Below are 20,643 nucleotides of genomic sequence, written 5' to 3' on the forward strand. Positions count from 1 at the left end.
AAACTAATTTGCTTTAAAATAATTACCCTTGCGTGTGACTACGTTGGTTACAAAGTAGTCTTCATTGCTTGTTACTGATTTTTAAAGAAGTCTCCTTCGCTTGTTTCTCTAGGCGAGACAAACTTATACTTAGTGCTGCATAATAAACACATAGTTGTATATGTGTAGGGACTAGAAATTTTGTGTTAAACAGATAATAAGATTGTTGATTTTAAAATGGTATTGAAGATAATTACGAAAATTAAAAAATAAGTGTTTTTATCCTATACATTTAAGTCACAAACACATGAAAAACGCAATAACATGTTAAATATCAGGTTAATTTTGTGTACTCATAAAAAGCACAAGTATTATGTTATACATGTATTTTAGTCAGTTGTGTACAGTAGTGGATGTAAGGTAGCTAAGATCGCTTCAACCAATATAAAATCTTTAGCTGCAATGATGTATTGAACTGGGTTGATATTTTTTTCAAAATATTATTTCTTTAGTGCACGTGAACGATGCAGTTAATATTTGAAGACCATACAGCTCAGTTATTATTCAAATACAAAATAGCGATAATATTATGGTTTTGATATTTATTAATGACTCATATATATATATATAAATGTAGACTCATTTAAGTAGGGATGGTTTTTGCTTCTAATTCTGCTTGCAACCTTAATGATTTGTTTTCTTGAATGAGTCATCGTTTCGTTTTCGTTTCGCAATATTTAACTTTTTAATTCATAGTGACCAAATACATTAAGTTGTAAAATAGACGTTTTTAAGACATTAATTTTGTTTTTGCTAATCGTTTTGTAAATGGCAAGAACATCATGTCTTTACAAATGTTTTCTTTGAAATTTGATTATTTTGGTTATAGTTTAATTATTTGGTTTTCAATTAAATAGCTATGTGTGTGTGCAATAATTTTAAGAAATATAATATTAATTATAACTTTAACTTTCTTCAAAGTTTATGTTAGCTCTCGTTATGCACAAGTGGAGCGTTTGGACATTCGTAGGTTGTTCGTCCTAAATCATCATTGGTCCCTAAACTTTCATTTACACAAATCCTCATTCTCAACCGCAGGGCAGATTTCATGGAACTTCACGAGTCTTGTTTTCAAAGTTGTTAAAAACATTTTAGTCCGCTTCATATTGAGCTCACCAATGCTGTACAAAATCGATTACTCTGAACTTGTAATTGGTTTTATATTTGTGTCAACATATTGTGCCTGGATCCTCTAGTTAAATTTATCAAATCATGTTCTTTGGGTTAATACTAACGCCATAGGTGTTAAATCTTAAATAAATAAATATATAAATAATACGGTTAATTGTCTTCTTCTCGTAAACCACACATGTCAATAGTTTATTATTTGGTGTGTAACATTGTTTAGTGATCATGTACTTATATTGTACAATTCATGTCCCTGGTGTCCAAAATAGCCACGCCTCGAAGGCTACATGGTTAGTGAAGACTTATATAGTAAATGAACATATTTGGAATGTACTTATTTAACGTACAGAACAGCGTTTTGAATTACACATTAATCAACTATTTGCTAAATAGATTGGTACTCACATCAATAAAGTTGTGGTTTTCTACATTAATAAATGTTACCATTTGGTTTGCGTTCAGCAGCAAATCCTCGTGTTCAACATATATATCATATATGATTATTTTGATCGATTTTGATATAACTGAATATGCATATGTATCATGCTATTTTTAAAATTATAGTTGTTTGTGTGCTTAAACCCACTCTGTAAATTTCTTTTCATCTTACGATTGTATTCCCCATAGATATGGCAAAGGGTCAGTAACAGGTACTCTACCAAGGTAAATGATTTAATCACATATTTAAGCATTTTGGTATTTGGTTATTAACAATTCTATACACCTTATCATATGAAAGCACCCATTGTATTCAATAGTTTGATGAATATGGGCTTGGGCTGTATGTTTGTACAGAAAGTGTGTCCTCCATCATGACCATGTGCACTCTACAGGCTCCTAGAACAAGCTTTATTGTGTAGCACCAATGCAACATTAATGGTGCATATTGGAATGTCCGTGGGCACACATTTACCGGTATACAGATATATTCTCATGCAATTTTTAACTTTAAACTTTCAAATTAGCCTACGTTGTGGATGTTTGCATGCGTTACATTTATCATTTTATGTTAAAGCATACAAAACTCTGCGCCATTTACAATTTACAATAACTGCATCATTACTATTGTTGCTTATTACTAAAGTAGCAAAAATATACAACTTTGAACCATCAATTACAAGATTTATTATATTTTGTATGAAATATTAAAAATAGGCCAGATCTTAAGGTCAATCAAAACTTCCATAGTCTAAACAGTCCATATACATGTGGTCATATATATGATTAAACAACAAATACGTATTTTCGTCGGAAACCACACAGTCGAAATTTAAGTTTTAACCTCTTGGCTTTGCGTTTTCGGGGAAGAAATTAATGCTAACATTTAGTAGGTAACATTTTATTATGATCTCTACAAATACACCTAGGTTCAAATCTTGCCGTACTCCAGAGTCCAGAATGTAATTTTTACAACTTGTGAAATTTAACTGCATGCGGAGTCATGTGTGGATGGTTTTGGGTAAAAAGTCATTTCTTTCAGGCCGGTTTAAGTTGTACTCCCGCCCACTTTTTGTGTGGGTGTATACTGGAATCAACTGGTCGTGGTGTTTGCTGTGTCATTCTGATTTTGCTCATGTATTTTGGGAAAGGTTTGAAGTTAATAATGTTCTCTTATATAACTCTGAACGAATGAGTGCTGATTTACTTGCTCAATCCTTGATAGACATTATTTAAATCCAAGCATAGCTTGCTTCTTGCTTCTGTCAACAATAACTACCGAGCAACCCTTCCTATATATAAATTACATATATATTATTATGACTGAACTGATTGACAAAATGATTTAAAAACACTATGAATGGTAAAACAGAAAATATGGTAATCCAATTGATGTGCCTTTATTAAATCACGTTTTTTAGTACATTAGTATATTCTATGTTAAAGAATTATAAAATGATAACATTTAAGCCGATCAAGGTATTTTTCATTAACGGTCTATGTCATTGTTCACAGAGTATAAAAATACTTAGTACAAGCTTCTTTTCTAAAATCATCAAATAATTGGACAATGTTAGCATGTATGTGCTTACAAAATTCAATAAGTTAGGTATTATGAAAGAATATAGTTTACAAAAATGTAAATTAAGACAAATATTATAAAAATAAACATGTAAGAGACGTTTTAAATACATATATAGCCAGCCCATTTCAAAATAATAATACCATTCAATAGACCGCTTCACATCAGTGCGACACCATGAAAGGCATACAGCAAAAAGCCTGAAACAAAATGTGTTCAGAGCCTGGAAAATACATGTGTACTCATTACGACCACTGTCTTTCCACATGCACATGTAACATCAATTACAGCGATGGGACCAAGCAAGCGGACAAATGGCAGCATACTTACGGGCGTCACTCAGGCAACGAGATATACCACATACAACTTGGTGACAGCATGTTTTTTTCTTCGTACGAGGGAAAAACGTTCACCGAGGCCTCCGCAGATGCACATCAGAGGTGAGATATCAACTAGTTTAAACAGAGTGCTATGCTTCATTTACTTTTCGTTGCAATATGCTAAATATTGCCGACTGTGCTTAATTAATATTCCATGAAATTGCATGGGTTCAAACTTCAACTTGCCAGCTCGGAGTTGCAATTTTAATGTTGGTCATGACAAATGCGATATCAGGAATATATGCCTAATCAAACGAACCCACTTTTATATCATTATTTGCTTTGATATTGTCAATTGTACTTACCTTTTTTAAATCTATTTAATTAAGCTCGATTGCATAACAAGCCTAAGGCTTATATGAAACGTTATCGAGTCTGTTTCCTTGGTATCTATGGGGGAGATCTAAAGAACGCTTCCACAGTGGGGATCGAACCCATGACCTCCCGATTGCTAGGCGGACACCATATCCACTACGCCACGGGTACCTACCTTGTAACCATATGATAAGATGGTCATAGTTTGATGCTATATAGTGATTGGTTGTAATGGTTTTCTGTTTTAGTCGGATAGACGCCCTGTATTTCTAGTTGCCTTTACAGAAAATGACAACTCTGAGTGGAATCGGATATATTCGTATCACGCTGTAATATAGTTATATGTTATTGGACCAAAAATTGTTACTTAGGTTACTTAAAACTTGTGTAACCTTATTCAGTAGATGAAATGTATTAATATGCATCTGGTATATAAATATCATTGTTGAATGCTGTATTTGCTTATCTAAACATATAGTGCTCATGTTAAGCTTTTCGGATACGGTGTAATATATCGTCCGTCAGTCCGAACGAAACTTATCTTATTTATGTTTTTAATTACACTTCAAAGGAAGTGGGTGGCTTGAGATCCTCTTTCAAAGTTGTCGAAATCTTGCCAGTCAATTATACATGTAGTTCACCAGAGCTAAATAAATATTTAAAAACACACAATTTTAAACAATATCTGATGCCTCAAATACAAAAACAAAACTATTTGGTGTGCAATTCAGCCTCGGTGAAATCGATCTCCTCGGGATGCAATTTTTCCCCTATGATAGTGTTTTAGTATTCGGACTCAGATTATTTATATTGAAAGAAAGCGAAGAGTTGGTATGTTATATTACAAATTACAATGATAGGTAAATCTCAAGAAAACTGTTGTTTAACAACACACACAGAGCTGTCTTAGGTAAAGTCTGAATTCGTTTAAGACGATTGTAAATCCGAACAATACTTCATTCTGACTGTACTTAAATCCCGACAATCGGAAAAATTCAATTACATTTGTTTCATTTTCATAAATTCGTTTTATTTTGGCTTTGTTACTAGTTGTGTGTATTGCCCTTGAAACACTTAGCATTTAAATATTGGGATTGAATTAAAAACTATACCTTGGTTTAATGAAGCATACATGGGAATATATTAAAAACACATTCAAGTACTTAATACAAAAATCCACCAATATGCCTTTCTACCACGCCGTAATAAACTTGTATTTATATGTTAGTTTTTAAAATAGCATGTGTTCAGGTTATCAAAATTTAGATACTCTTATTTGATATTTTTAATACATGTAAAATGTTTTTATTCAACCCATCATTTAGTTACTTTAAATTTGCGTTATTTACTTATATTTTATAAATCACATCTATACCATTACTTGATTAGGTACCTCTACCATTACTAAGGGTTTTATTTCTACGACTGCTGGGTTACATATCCCTACCTACTATTTGGTTTAGTATCTCTACAATAAATACGTTCATTATCTCTATTATTGCTTCGTTAGGTATCTCAACAAACAAATGTTTGGGATGTCTAACCTTTATTATTAGTTGAGTACCTTATACTTTACTTTATAAGGTATCGCTCTCATTACTGGAGTTTCATATCTTGTCTATTTCTAGGTTATGTATATCTCCGATTATGTTGTTTGGTATCTCTACAAATACTACTGTTCTTAAAAATGACATAGACTGGTTTGGTATATCCACTATTAACTAGGTTAGGTAACTCTTCCATTTCTATGTTTCATATCTCTTACATGACCAGGTAAGTTATCTCTACCATTACTAGGTTTCATATATCTATCATTAAATGGCTTGATTTCTTTAACTTTACATGTTTAGGTATCTAAACTATTAATTAATTAGGTACCTCAGTGATTATTATGTCTCATCAACCAACAATTTGTCGGTTAAGTATTTCTTCCATCTTTTTGTTTGTGATCTCTACAACTACTCAGTTTCTTATTACCAGGTTTGGAATCTCACTGGTTGCCGTGCTGGACACCAAGGTAGATGACCCCCACTTACAGCTTAACCCTGGCCCAAGCTACCTCCTCAAGGCCTCTGACATGTGCTTCTACATCAGTGTCGCAAAGGAGGAATACTCCAAGGGGCAGCTTGACACCATGAAAGACGATGAGACGAAGTCAGTAAGGGGGAAAACTATGGGTGAGTAAACTAAAGGGCACACACTATTGGGGATTAAAATATAAAAATATGAACATTATCTACGGATCCTGATTTATGGGATTTGATAAGTAGATAGTTAGTTATAGCATTTCGTTGTGAGAGATTGAACTTGACTTGTTAATGATTAGTAGCAGGAGCTCTGTGTACATCTACAGTGGGGATGATAATTGTGTCCAAAATAAGTAATAGATATCGATACATCTGTATACTGTTAACAAACGCTCGAATACTAAGTGTATCTGGAAATCTCTAGCCTTGATAGTAGAGATTTATTAGCGGTTTGGCAGTAGAGAAGTGGTCATTCGATTATATGTCAGAACCTTTAAAAAAGATCTCTCTCGGATTATCTCATGTTCGATTTTCCCTTATATACTGACACTTCTAACAAGTTTGTATTGGATAGAAAAGAATTTTTATAGTAACAAACATTATGACAGTTACTAAAGAACATAACTAATGAAATATGTGCTGAATGAATGATTGTATAGAATGACTAACGTTTGTATCAGTGTAATAACTTCACGATCAATATACAAAGTACACCATCTAACGACTAGTGTACAACAACAAGATCATCATGCCCCATTCACAGACACTATAACCTTTTAATTTTGACAAACCCACAGTGAAAGCCTAACCACAAAAGGCTATAACGAACGCCAATACTATATGTAGCTTGTATAAGAAAGTTAATAAACAAGATCAATGTTGGGATATCTTTATTAACATTATATAATTTATATTCGGAACATGAAGTGACACAGCGTAATTTTATTGAAAAACATTGTTAAACAGAAAAAAGTTCTTTCCAGCTACTACATTTACATGCAATTTACATTATATAAGTCATAAATGTCTACACGTATAAATTATAGTCAATTGTAAAGTGCTCTGGAATGCAATGATCATTAATACAACAATTGTTATCTAAGAAAAATCGTTAATTGTACTTTATTATATAATACATACATATTGATTGAGGTATTATTCTCAGCGTCTGAGCAGTTCAAAGTCTGTTTAATGTAAATGAGCAACCTATCTAAATCAATTTTTCGACTAGAAGTATTCAAACGAATCTTCACTCATGCGTTTAGAGTTGATGTGTGAGGTCACTTATTATATTCCATAACTCATAATTGCAAAACATGCACAATTGTGCCCCTTATTGTACCAAGATATTTCAACAAAACGAGTGCGTGTATTTATCCAATATCTCTATATCGACTACAGGTACCAATATGTCCTTGGTCTTTATGAACATTGTTTGACCAAGACCTATGACATAAGAAATGTGACTGACATAAAAATTGATAAATTTATGGAACTGTTGGCATTTCATTGTTGGATATATATAGTAGTACAATGGTTTGATAAAATGAAATTTAGAAACACAGAGGTAAATTACTTGACTTAATATTGGTATTCGTTTAATTTTATTACGAAGGCATCTAATTACGGAAAATAACTATGGGAGAGTAAAAGTCCACTAAGCATGTAAGGTATTCGTAGGTATTCGGCTTTTGTATGTAACATGAATTGCCTTGGTTTGCAGAGCGTACAGCCTCTGATCTGCAGGGTCACATGAATTCTGAGGAGGAGGAGGAGGAATATGGTGAGGAAGAGAGTGTCTTCAGTACCCTAACACTACATAAAGGGTAAGAACACTTTTCTGATACATAAGCCAACATGGAGTTTTATGTTAACATATATATCCCCTGATTAATGGCATCTCTTCATTATATGGAAAAGAACGTTTTCTACAACATCACTCTGCAGCCTGGGCAGGAGCTAAAGAATATTATAAAAGGCAAAACTGAGTTTTTACTTGTTTACTATATTTCCAAATATATATCCACGTCCAGCTATGTGCGATGCTTTATTTTGCTTGTTAAAACTTGTTTCGTATAACAAGTAAAACGTGTCTCTTTTCTTCCAGCATATATAGCATATTAAGCCTGTTACGGCTTTATTATACGCTTAAAATGTTTAACTCTACTAAATAATGAATGTTAAACCTTGCCGGGATAGGTTCTTTTGCATAATATTATTCTTATAAGACATTTAAGAGTTTTAAGTCATTAGGGGTAGTTGCTTATAAGTGCTTATTCCAAGCATGTGTAACATATCAGTGTAATTGTGTTACTATAATTGTTTATTTCAAACGAAGTTTATGAGTTTCTATATAGCCTTTGGATAGTAAACGTTACTGTTTAACTAGCTTAATAACCATAAGGCTAACAGTTACGACTCCTACCATCAAATATGCGACCTTTTTTGTAAGTTTTAGTTTTAGTTAAACGTTTATCCATGTAGGTTGAACCAATTTAGTTTTAGGTTAAGTTTTGCATTAGAACTTTTTAAATATATTAAAGTAGTCGCAAAAAGTACGTTTAGACAAAATACCAACATTTCGACACAAGAATTCGACAGATTCTGCAGATACTTTAATTCGCAAAATAAGCTTCATAAAACTAACAAATTAGTTACGGCTTAAACCATCATATCGACGACTTTGGTATAATTATGTGTTCGAGTTAAACGTGTTTCCATGTAGTTTAAAGTCAAGTAAGTTTTAGTTTAAATTAAGAGTAGTCACTTTGTAAAGAAATGAAAGTAGTCATAAAAGTACTTTTTAGAGAAAAACACGAACATTTCTGCACAAGAATTCTAAAGAACCGTTTATTCCCAAATAAACACCTTGGATCTTTTACAGAGTGTTGGGAATGTTCGTCGCTTTGGAGGAGGGGTAAGCGTCCGGTGATGAATATATTCGGAAATGTTGCTTTTAAAACCGTAGATTCCCTAATAAATCCATCCTCGTTGTGTTGTTAATCCTGGAGCCTTTCTCACTGAATGTTGAACGACACATTTATGTAACAATTCAATTTAAAAAGAAGTTTAATTCCACCAAACATGCTGATTAGATAAATTGTCATAATTACTTGTGTGTTCTTTTAATTTAGTATATGCCATTATTTTAGGGATATTTTTTATCACTTTGTTTAATTCTTTGCGGGCGAAGAATTGAGTGGTTTCTTAAATTTGTTGCTAGACAAGGCTTTGGGTAAGAATGACGATTTTGTGCTGTTAAATTTTTGAACATATATTCAGCAATAACCACCGCCATTATTATATGTTTCTATTATATAAACGCCCTTAAGTGTATTTTGTATTTATCCTTTGATTATCTCTTTTCGGTTGGAGCTCTCTTAACTCGTTCATTTTTTCACGGAAATTTCACTAAACTTTCCAGATATGGGGTCTATCTTTTACGACGTGTGTACAGTTTCCTTTTGTCAATATATGTTTATACTATTATAAAAGATATGTTAAGTATATAAAGCAAATATGCAGAATAACCAACAGGTCATAAATTGGAAAGATATAAGCAATACATTAGCAAAAGGTTTGCAAACACATGCAAACAGAACATTGCAAACACTCATGATGACAATTATTAGCACGCGATTGAAGAAAATATGCAGCACAAGTTTGCAAAATGTTATGTTCGTAAGGAATCGGATCGAGATAAGCATCTAATTTGCAAACACTTTGCATACATATGTTGATGAAAAAACAATATGCACATTCTAATAAACATAACAGTTGTGTTTTAGCATTGTTTTACACTCAGCTATTAAATAAACTCTTCAGAGTTTGGATCGCACATCATTAACAGTCCCTTTAAAGGGGCCTTTTCACAGATTTTGGCATTTTTTTACTTATTTATTAAATGCTTTATATCGATAAATGTAAGCATTGGATCGTAACAGCTCCAGTAAAAAATCAAGAATAAAATTTAAAAAAGGAAAAGGACATTGCCCGGTCCAGGTTTCGAACCAGTGACCCCTGGTGTCCTGCCAGAGTCCTGAAGTAAAAACGCCTTAGCCTACTGAGCTATTCCGCCGAGTACACGTACCTGACGTATTTTATACCTTATATAAGCAATCTTCGTAGTTTCACAAAACTTAACGACAAAAACAGAACTCTCCAAATTATTTAATCGTTTCGCGTTGCAACGCTTTATAATTTTTAGGTTTTAAAATCGTCAAAAGATGCATATAATGGCTATATTAGACCATGGTAGATGTTCAGTATTACTGTTTCCTCACAAATATCATAACTAAAACGAAAATTTGAGAATCTGAAACAACTTTTTCAATTTTGTCAATTTACCAAAGCGTGAAAAGATCCCTTTAATAATAAATTTGTTTGAAAATCGTTTGCATTTCAGAAGCAATGGACAAACACTGTTTGCAGATAATTTATTTAAATAGTATGCTTACTACCTGCAATTCTTTTCTTTCACAACATATATGTTATCTGTATTCTGCAATCATATAACAAACGGGAAGTGTTTTTAGGGCGGATTTATCCGCAAATGCACTAATTATATCTTAATTGTGTTTTCTTGTTATGCCTAGCTATGAGCTTGCAAATCGTGTAAAACGTGCGACGTTCTCATTGGGAGAAAAGAGCATACCAGTCAAGGAAACGGAACAGAAATTCATCTCAAACAGCGACAACAGCTGTCGATCCAGGTAAGGAAGTTTGGTATAGAGTGAATCATTCAGTTAAGTTTCGTGGCTTTCATTATTGAATGTGGGACAAAGTTCCTAGCCTCCCATTTATTGGAATACGCTTTCAACAAAACTAGAAAAACATGAAATATTGCATCATGTTAGCAGAAGTAGGAATTATCATGGGGTAAATGACCAATATTCCACCCCGTATAAGGACATACAGAACTGATATCGCAGTCCCCTGTCAACCAGTAAAGACACTTAGAGTTATTTCACATGATGATATTTTGTTTTGTAAAGCCCGTATTGCACATTAAGAATGAGCTGCACTGTGTACCACGCGTCCATCTGAATTATACAGACTGTACTTACATTACACGTTTGAGGCGAGTACTTTTTCATCTAAATGAGTTATAAGTGGTTTTTAAATAACAAATCACAAGAAGTGATATGATGTAAGTATTATAAAATATTGAACGTTGACCCAAATAAAAGCATCATGTGGAATTTAAATTATTATAAAGCAGCTTACGAAAGCTTTTCAAATAAACCTCGGATATTATGATTTCATTGATAAAGTGTTTTATATCCATTTTCGATTTTTTAACGAGACTTGAAATCATGAAATAATTCATTTTAAACATGTGCACGTGGGACCCTTCCTTTTCTCAAAGGAATGGTTCGGAACATACCTTCCCAGATCAGCTCACACCTTTACATGACTTATAGTAGTAATATCCAAGGGCTCATATAGCTTTGCAAACGTAGTTGAAAACCAAACTAAAGGGCATATTTACTGCTACCAAAATTAAAAATCAATATGTATGTTTGCATTATGGCAAACACACCCACATACAAATAGCTAGATAGTGTCGCCTGTTTACATGTTAAAACCCGGACATTTGTTGCAAGCGTCTTCGATGGATTAGCTCAAGAAGTTAACTTTAACACCCACCCTAGACCGTCAGTGCATTACGAGGTCGTTGGTCTTCCGGGCGCAGACCAATCCGGGTTACTATTATGTTGTTATGTCATTTTTGGTATCCTGTTAGTGGGCTCAAGTCAATCTTGGTGGCGACCGTTTCCTGCCGAAAAAACATGGAGGTGTTTTTTACAAATCGTGCCAGTCCAATAATTTCATTTTACTCGCCAGCAGAAGCGGTTACCAGGGTCTGGTTGGGCCAAGTTCCCGAAATCAAAAGTGTCAGTTACATAAGAAAACTCGTTTTGCCTATCTTCATGTGAGCTGCTGCCAAGGAAAAAGTATAACGCTGAACACCCTCTTTCTGTATTTGCAAACACGTATGTGCCAACCAGGAGACTGCGCCACGTCATCTGTTTGAACTAATCTGTATGTGACAACCTTTAGACCATTTGTCGTTATAAGTGCGTGTCAAATTATATATTCCAACCTGTATGTGCCAACCTGTATTTGCAAACTTCTGTATTTGCTAACCAGTATGTACCATCTCGGCGAACGTGTTCATAAACTCATGTAATTTAGTTAGAATTAATAGAAACCATTGCGTTTAGGTTTAAACATGTTTGAACGAATAAAAGCATATTGAAACAGCCTCTAAAAATCTAGTCGGTCTGGCTTGCAATTACCAATATAAGGCCTAATATAGCTGATCCTATGCGTAATAAACATTTCTTTTTCACAGTTTCAATCTCGGTAAACCGGTCTCATCTAATGGCGGACTGGACAATGCAGGGTTTGAAGTAGGTCAGGTTATCCAATCAGCGGAATCAACAACGCCCAGGAGTAGAACACCCGTCGACTTTCAACATATGAACTTTTCCGTGGATTCGACATTTTCACCAGTGGCCTTGGACCATGAGCAGGGGCAAAATTCATCCGATAATGGCGATGTCGAGTATGTATACGCTCAGTGAATTAACATCTTTTTATTCTGTTTTTGCAGTAGAGTAATTGTTTAAATAATTGCGGGGTTTGATTTAATGAAAGGGTGTACAACACTTTATATTTCAATTGTTTTACAATAATTTTAAACACGGTGTCTCGAAACCTGTTTGTGTAAACCAGGAGACTGTGTCTCATCAAGAATATGTTACCTTCATTAGAACACCAAGCGACCTTTTGCCGTCCTCATTATGTGCAAACCTATATGACCCAACCTGGATACCATATTTCGTTATCTGTATTTTCCAACCTGCATCTGCCAACCTCTCTATGTGCCAGTCTGTATGTGCAAACCAGAAGACTGTGTCATGTTATTTATTGATATTTACGGAAACGATTGGTGTAAGGTTTAAGTCAACTTGTTAGATTTTCAAAATGTAATACAAGTGGCAAGTTACTTAACAGACCGTTTGGAACAGTTGTCTTGTAGACAGCTTATTAGGGCTTGCAAGGATCATTATTATGACCGATATTAATGCTGATATAACAAGTTTACGTTATAACAACGTTATAACAAATTCATTTTAAAAGTTCCAGTCATGGACAACCGATCACATCCGATGGATGCATAGAGAAATCCAGGTTCAAAGTTACTCAGGTTAACCTGTCGGCGGAATCGCAATTGCAAAGGCGTGGAACAGGAATTAACCTTACGGCGGAATCGACATTGCCAATACATGCAATAGGAGTTTACCTGTCGGCGGAATCGCCATTGCTAAGGCGTAGATCAGGAGTTAACCTGTCGGCGGAAGCGCCAGTGCCAAGGAGTGTTACACCCGTCGACTTTCATCACGTGGAGGGGACGAACCCTTCCAAGAAAGACCAAGTGCTCGATAAGTTCCTGGATATGGACCAGGACGAGTATGTATGCCCTAAATATTATTCAAGCTTTTATTTGTATTTTGTGTAATGCTGTTTGTGATATAGATGTACTTAATATGTATACAAGTTTGTATTTATCATTTGATAATATTCTTACACGCAATTTGAACAAAGATGACTTGCCTGTTAGTTGGTTGGTGGAGAGGTGTACATGATTTACTACCTCATCTGTTCGCAAAGTGCTCAAGGTGAGCTATTATAAACACCCTGTGTCTTGCGTCTTGCGATGTGAGGTGTGTGTTCACATTTTACATTCACAATTGAACACATTTATCTAGACAACACAAGCCTTTGCAAACTAGGTCACCAAGGTCAAATCTCAGGGAACCTTGTTTCAACTCTAGAGGCCGCATTTATCAAACGTATATGTAATACTTGGTCAGAATTGTTATTTACACAATATCTAAACCGAACTTAAATATTGACAACTAGCCATATTGGACAAGACATGCTTTGTAAAATTAAATACCGTACAAAGTGACTATCAAGTACATCATTTTTGAAAAACCCATAAGATGGAGTGTTTTAAATTGAACAAGTCTCCTTAGACGTTTTATACTGAATTTGGTTATGATCACATTTGCATTGCAATTATTATCTTTACTTAAGTTGACGTTTGGTTTTTGAAATTGTACAGACGCTTGCAGGAATTTAGGTCTGGAGTGAAATAATATACGCAACCTATTGTTTATTGAATAGAGTTTTATCCCATTTTCACCGCGACATTGACGGTATAACACGTTGTGGGATATACTTGCTTGTATTCAACACTGTGGAATATACCTGTCGCGTGCACGGACTACTTTTTAAATGACGTCATGCGATATGCGCTAAAATTAGGTCGATATTGTTTGGTTCATTGATCGAATTTTAAGGTCACCCATTAGAAGAAAATGTGCATATTTTGCAGAAAAACATATATCTGACATATTCACCAAAAGAAATGTTGAAATAAAATATGAAATTACACGATTTTTGTTTTGTTATTTTTTTATTTATAACAAAGTCGACAAAACTTAAGCTTCAAAATTATACGACCTTCAACCTTTAAAACTAGTCATATGACATAATTTTTCGCCATCCGTATAATGAATCAGCTGATTGATGGCGTCATAAAATGACATACTTATTGCGTCATTTTCCCCATTTTTTTTGACGATTTATTATAAACGCGACTTATTTCACATTTTTTCTACATGTACTGTTTGTCGACATATCTGAATTGTCAATTGATCACATTTTCCTTATTTCGTGTAATGTGCATTGTTTATAACCAAAGCATATACTTTTGACATTTAACTTAAATATTAAGAATGTACAACAAGCCATACACATATCGCACAGTTCATGAATAATCTGCTATGTTTGCTTTCCTATTTAATTCACGTTAGACATAGAGCTGTGTAAAGTATAAGATGGTAAAAATAGCACCACACTGGAATTGGGAACGTCCCATTTTGTACACGGGTATTTTCTACTTATTTATCTGTTGTGTACTGGAATGTTTTCCATTCTTTGTGTATTTATATATTAAATTATTTTCTCGTACAATAAGGGCATTTACCACAGATAAATAAAACATTGTGCAAGTTTAAACATAATTATGTTTGTATGCAGAAATCTGCAAATGCAACCGAGTTTACCAACGGCTATTATTAGATGAACTGCTCCGGTTCATTTGAACAGCAGTAATGTAGAGTACATGACGTAGCGTGTGACGAAGAAGAAAGTTTATCGCGTTCATAATTTACATAAACTCATTTGAATAAAGTGATGGAATGGCATAAGGGTCTTTATTTAACTATGCTAAAATAATTATTAAAGACCCTAGATGCAAAATCGTCAATTATTGAGTTAAATGGATTATTAGATGGATTTTAAAGGATAATTAAAGGTAAGATACTAGTTCGTACGTTTTTTGATTTTTGTTTGTACTTTTGTCGTTCCCTGTTCTCGGGGAAATGATTTTAACATGGGCGCCATTGATGCATCGGATCACACACGGCATACCCATAACATTATATAAAAAACACGTTCTGCGCGCCCTTAAATTCGTCGTCCGAAGTCGGAAAACGTATTGCCCTGTATACTTTGTCAAATAAAGTGTAAGTCGCTGCAATTGTCTGTTTACTCGTCAAAATTGTCAAGGTCTTCGATAGCTAAAGAAACTTCAGCGTACAGTTTATTTAGTATTGAAAGACCTGTACAAAGTCGCGCCAGTCAAAAATCATAAAAAGCGACATTAAAAGTTATGGTAGCCAGAACTAGGTCGTCGATGGTGTACATGTATGTTGACATCGACAGAATTTTGTCAGGAGCAATCGCCGCCATATTGGATTTGATCATTTTCTTTCGAAAATAAAATGAATTATAGAAAAGTAAAATCTTTTCGCGGTCGTAATGTGTTAAAATTCGCATACTGCGTAAAATTGAATGTAGGCATATGGTGATATTTTTTACTTGTTTTACAGTTTGTGTGTGAATTTTTTAAAGACTATTTTGCGTACCAGAACAAATACATGTATATCACTACGCATGGTTACATTTGTTAGATTTTAAGCGCTTTTATGACTGAATTAAAATTATTGTTCAGGTTATTAGATCTTTTTATGTTAAACGTCACGTTGAAAAAATCAAATGGGATAAATAGAATACTAGGATTAGCGTTGAATACAGAGAAGTTTATGTTGCTCGGCTCGAACACCGAAAGCGCTCGCCAAGGCTCGCGCTTCCGGCGTTCTAAGCCTCGCAACATAAACTTCTCTGTATTCAACGCTAACCTAGTATTCTCTATGTATTGCTGTACTTGGATTGTTTAAGTATAATGTGAACCATTCGAATCGCATGATTTTATTTTATTACATGGACAACAGGCAACTTGAGATGTAGACTCGTATATGATTACAAATTGTATAATTGGATTGTGATAAATGTTCAAAACTGAAGGCGAGATTTAATTCGATGGTCTATTATATTACATATTTAATATTTCAAATTCTACTCTTCTAAGCTATGTTTGTGGCTTTTTTACTTTCAATAAAGTTGTATCACTCGTATATACATTTTTTTTATATGTAATGTAAATACTTAATGTACCGAATAGCAATGAGCCACTTTGATTCTATAAAAATATAATATATATTTTAATTTCAAGTTAAGGATAACGCTAATGAACCTGTCGTAAGGTAAATCACAACTTGGGATTAAATAATGCGACAGTTTAAAGTGAAATATTCTTTGCGAAATCCATGGATAAGGGCTTTTTATAAATGTTCAAATGTAAGACCAAACCAGTCTCCTGCTAAAGCTTATTGAAAGATACTTCCGGATGGATTAGTTGAATATAACATAAATTAATGACTCTCCAAATGTTTTATCTCGTCGCAGGTTTATCACAGGTCCGTCCCCAGTAACCCTTTACGTTGGATCTAAAAGGGCCATATGTCACCTGATGAGGGAACAACGACCCCTTTGCTGCTTAGAGTGGGGACTGGTGAGTGGGATATGGTGGTAGAATACGAAATTAGTAGGGTCCAAAAATAGTACAAACGGATACTAGAGGGATACAACTCGGATAGTTATGATACAAGAGAAATACCAGTATGGCAAAAGCGGGATTAGGTGGAAACAGATATGGTGCAAAACAAAAACAAGACGGATTCATTATACAAAACACATTGCCCTCAATAGTTTTTTTTAAGCAAAACTCATCTGCTTGCCTTAATTAGAAATACTTTTTATCCTTAAATATATCAGACGTTACCACAAACAAGATACGTTTAACCGTAACCAAATAATTCATTTTGCAACTGATATAATGGGTTACATGACCAATCGGACGAATTAGAATATAAACATATCTTATCGAGCTTGCATGTCAGTTTTAGCCATTTCTTGATTCACTACAGTTTGTTTTTCATAGTGTGCAAAGACCTTGCAACATCACTTAATTTTAATGACGCCCGGGAAAATCAGTATTGAATGTTTGCTTGAAAGGTTCAGATTGCTTGACGCCAGTGATACTACTTTTGACTCTAATTTGTCAGATGATTAGCAAGACTGAGTACATAATGCTAACATTGAGAAGCCAGGGTTATTTGAATACCGGTTGCGCACACAACCCACCTTTTATACCACAGCTGCGCACATTTCTGTATTAAGTGTCTATAAACTCTGGACTTCCGCTCTACCACCTATTTCTGTATTTATATACTTTGTGGGAAAAATCTACCACATAATAATTGTGTTTTCTTGTCAATCGTCAAACAACACAGATTTGTCCTTTTGTTTGCGTTATAACGTCGAAATCAGACGCTCAATGTAAATACGGTTCTCGGTTTCAATTATTCGGTAACTCTGAGGCGCGGAAGCAATAGTTGGATAAATAGCGTAAGGTAGAGGACGGATCATCGTACACAATTGAAATAAACATTCAAACAAAACGATTATATAAGTGTTTGGTGTGGACAAATGACAAACCTGTGCTGTTAGTTGATAAACTCCTATTTGTTTATTGTACTAATGCGGATTCTGTTCGGTAGCTGGGGTATTTCGATACTTGTACTCTTGTAATAATCGGCACTGAACGTTCGGTCAGACGAGAGCCGACCAAGCATTTCTACGAGTTGAGAATTGTTTTCTTGTAGTTTATGTTGGTAAGTAGCCGTTCGTGGTCATTTTTCGTCAGGAGGCAACCTTTCTCAACAAAATGCTGCATAGTTTACGAAATTCGACCGCCTTTTCGGCACTTACTGGCTTAAAAATGTTAATGTAGGTGATGTTCCTGTGTCAAAAGATACCTACCTTGTAAAAATATAATATATTAAATCAGAAAAAATGTTTTGGTCAAAATGATAAAAATGTTGTTTTATGAAATATTGATAGTGTTCAAGTGACTTGGCCACGAGCCCAACGCTTGTGCACCAGAAGAATCGTTGTTTAAATTTAGAATGGTTCCCGACCCGTAAGCGAGGGATTGGTTCCTGGCTAAGACGAAAAATAATTTGGTCGCTTCCACCGCGTGTAGATTTTATGCAGACTTTACAACTGTTCAAATGTCAACTTGTAACATTGCAAGATGTAAAGATACGCGATGACTAATCTAGACGTGTTTAGATGCTCACAGTGGAAATCGGCAGTTCGTTAAATTTACTGTTGCAAATTTGTATACGTTAGCATTCAACTTTGTAAAGAAGCGTTAGAGTTTTGTGCGTTGTGTATGTGATTTAAAAATAAAAGTTAATGAATATTTTACATTTCGAACATTTAATTTTGTATTTATTGAAAAGTTTTAATTGGACAATGCACACGATAAACATTTGAGCTGGCTCCACCTTTAAAATTAACATTGTTGAAAATTGAAACATTAAATATCAAAAATTGTTTATTTGAACGGATATTATTTGACATGTATGTATAATCTATAATTGCAACATGGAGCATATCAGCTGAATACTCAATACGTGCAACATTTCTGGTGATAAATAATATTGGCGGTCTTTCCCTTCCATAATCGCCCACCACTTTCCGATTCACCGTCTCTATACTATTGTAGATTTGAATTGTTTCTGTCGAAATTTATAGGCAATCGCCTTGCATAAACCCAGACCATTTTGTACATTATTAATTTTTTTCAGAACTGCTCCCACTGCGCGTATAAGAACACAAACGATCAGCGGTGGACCAATCAGCTTATCATTCTCTCGGCGGAAAAAGCGTGTAATGGAATCTACAACTTTATCGTTCCGCTGCGTTCCCAGTTCATTGGCATGAAATCACTATGCCCTATTATTCTGCTGCTCGGAGAAAAGTGAGTGATGTTGGCTTAAAAACGCACTGAGTACCTATGTATTGGTGGGAAAAAAACAAAACGACATAAACACAACATTCTTGCGCTCGAGTTAGTATCAAGTACTACTAAATTAAGTATTTACTGTGGGTAATGGTGGATCTCTATTAATTCTATATTGCAATAAATTACAAATTTCAAAACATTTTGTGGGTGGTTGTTTTGCAATGCCATTTTCTTAATACAATTAGCTATTTACAACAGTTTCGAAATGTTTCTCTGTCAAGAAGAATCAATTTGGTGTTTCAATACAAAGCAATTATTCTGCTTTGCTTATGGGTGGTAAAATATTCATTTCGATTTGCCGTATGCTAAAGGTTACTTAGAAACTAATTGTGTTGGGATGACGGCTTAATTCTGTGTAATAAACATAATTTAAGTGTACGTCTGCCTTCTTGGTATTGTCTTCATTCTATAAATTTGGATTATAATCAATATCTTTTTTGTGGTTCCAGACCGGAGAGGATGTTCTTGGAGACCGTGTCCTTCTTCCCTCTCGTCTACTGGATGCTGGGAACCATTACCAGGTATGTGCCATTGTGGTTATGTACTGGGAAACATTACCCGGTATGTGGCAATGTGATTATGTACTGGAAATCCTTACCAGGTATGTGGTATTGATGTTAAGTACTGGGAAACATTACCAGGTATGTGGCATTGTGGTTATGTACTGGGAACCATCTCCATGTATGTAACAGTGAAGCTTTGCGCTGGAGGGAACATTAAACCAGCTATGTTGCTGTGTAGCTATATGCTTAGTATCATAACCAGGTGTGTGAAAATGTGGATATTTGATGTGAATCATGACTATTTGATAATTAAGTTTTGTGCTGATAACATTTAACAGATATGTTGCCTGTTATAATGTGCTGTGAATCATCATGTTCAAGTATGTGTGATTATATATATGAATTGGTAATCTTTCCAAGGTATATATTACTGTAGATACATGTATGTTGTTTAAACCGATACCAGATATGCGTCATTGAAGATAAGTGCTGGAAACCGTTAGCAGACATGTGCTATTGTAGATATGTGCTGCGAACCATTACTTTGTATTTGTTGATTAAGATATGTGCTTTAAACCATTATCATGTACTTGTAATTGTAAATATGTGATGCGAACAATTTCCGTGTTGTGCTACCTTAGGTATGTGATTCGAAACAATACCAAATACGTGCTAATGGAGATATTTGCTTTTTACAAACCCCGATAGTTAAAGTGGTAGAGCACTTGGTCACACAGACAAAGAGTACAGGTTGGTTTCCTTGCCCGGTAAAATAACTTGTTGGACCTCGGCCCATTTACTAAGTATGTAGCCAGCTTACTTTGAAATTGAAGATTGTTGGTTTGTTACCTGATTGGGCCACATAACTTGTGAAAAC

At 34.4% G+C, this 20,643-nt stretch overlaps 1 protein-coding gene across 1 annotated transcript in view; it reads left to right on the forward strand.

Moving 5' to 3' along the window:
• LOC127865069 (potassium channel subfamily T member 2-like) overlaps positions 1-20,643 on the forward strand; it is a 51,960-nt gene that overhangs the window by 16,032 nt on the left and 15,285 nt on the right. Inside the window, exons 12-21 of the mRNA XM_052404940.1 lie at positions 3,478-3,627; positions 5,863-6,059; positions 7,633-7,735; positions 8,794-8,826; positions 10,505-10,621; positions 12,268-12,480; positions 13,059-13,388; positions 16,797-16,902; positions 19,046-19,218; positions 19,713-19,784. Coding sequence (XP_052260900.1) covers positions 3,478-3,627; positions 5,863-6,059; positions 7,633-7,735; positions 8,794-8,826; positions 10,505-10,621; positions 12,268-12,480; positions 13,059-13,388; positions 16,797-16,902; positions 19,046-19,218; positions 19,713-19,784 — 1,494 coding nt within the window. The remainder of the gene's footprint in view (positions 1-3,477; positions 3,628-5,862; positions 6,060-7,632; positions 7,736-8,793; positions 8,827-10,504; positions 10,622-12,267; positions 12,481-13,058; positions 13,389-16,796; positions 16,903-19,045; positions 19,219-19,712; positions 19,785-20,643) is intronic.

Source organism: Dreissena polymorpha, chromosome 1, assembly GCF_020536995.1.
Source record: "Dreissena polymorpha isolate Duluth1 chromosome 1, UMN_Dpol_1.0, whole genome shotgun sequence".
Lineage (NCBI taxonomy): Eukaryota > Metazoa > Mollusca > Bivalvia > Myida > Dreissenidae > Dreissena > Dreissena polymorpha.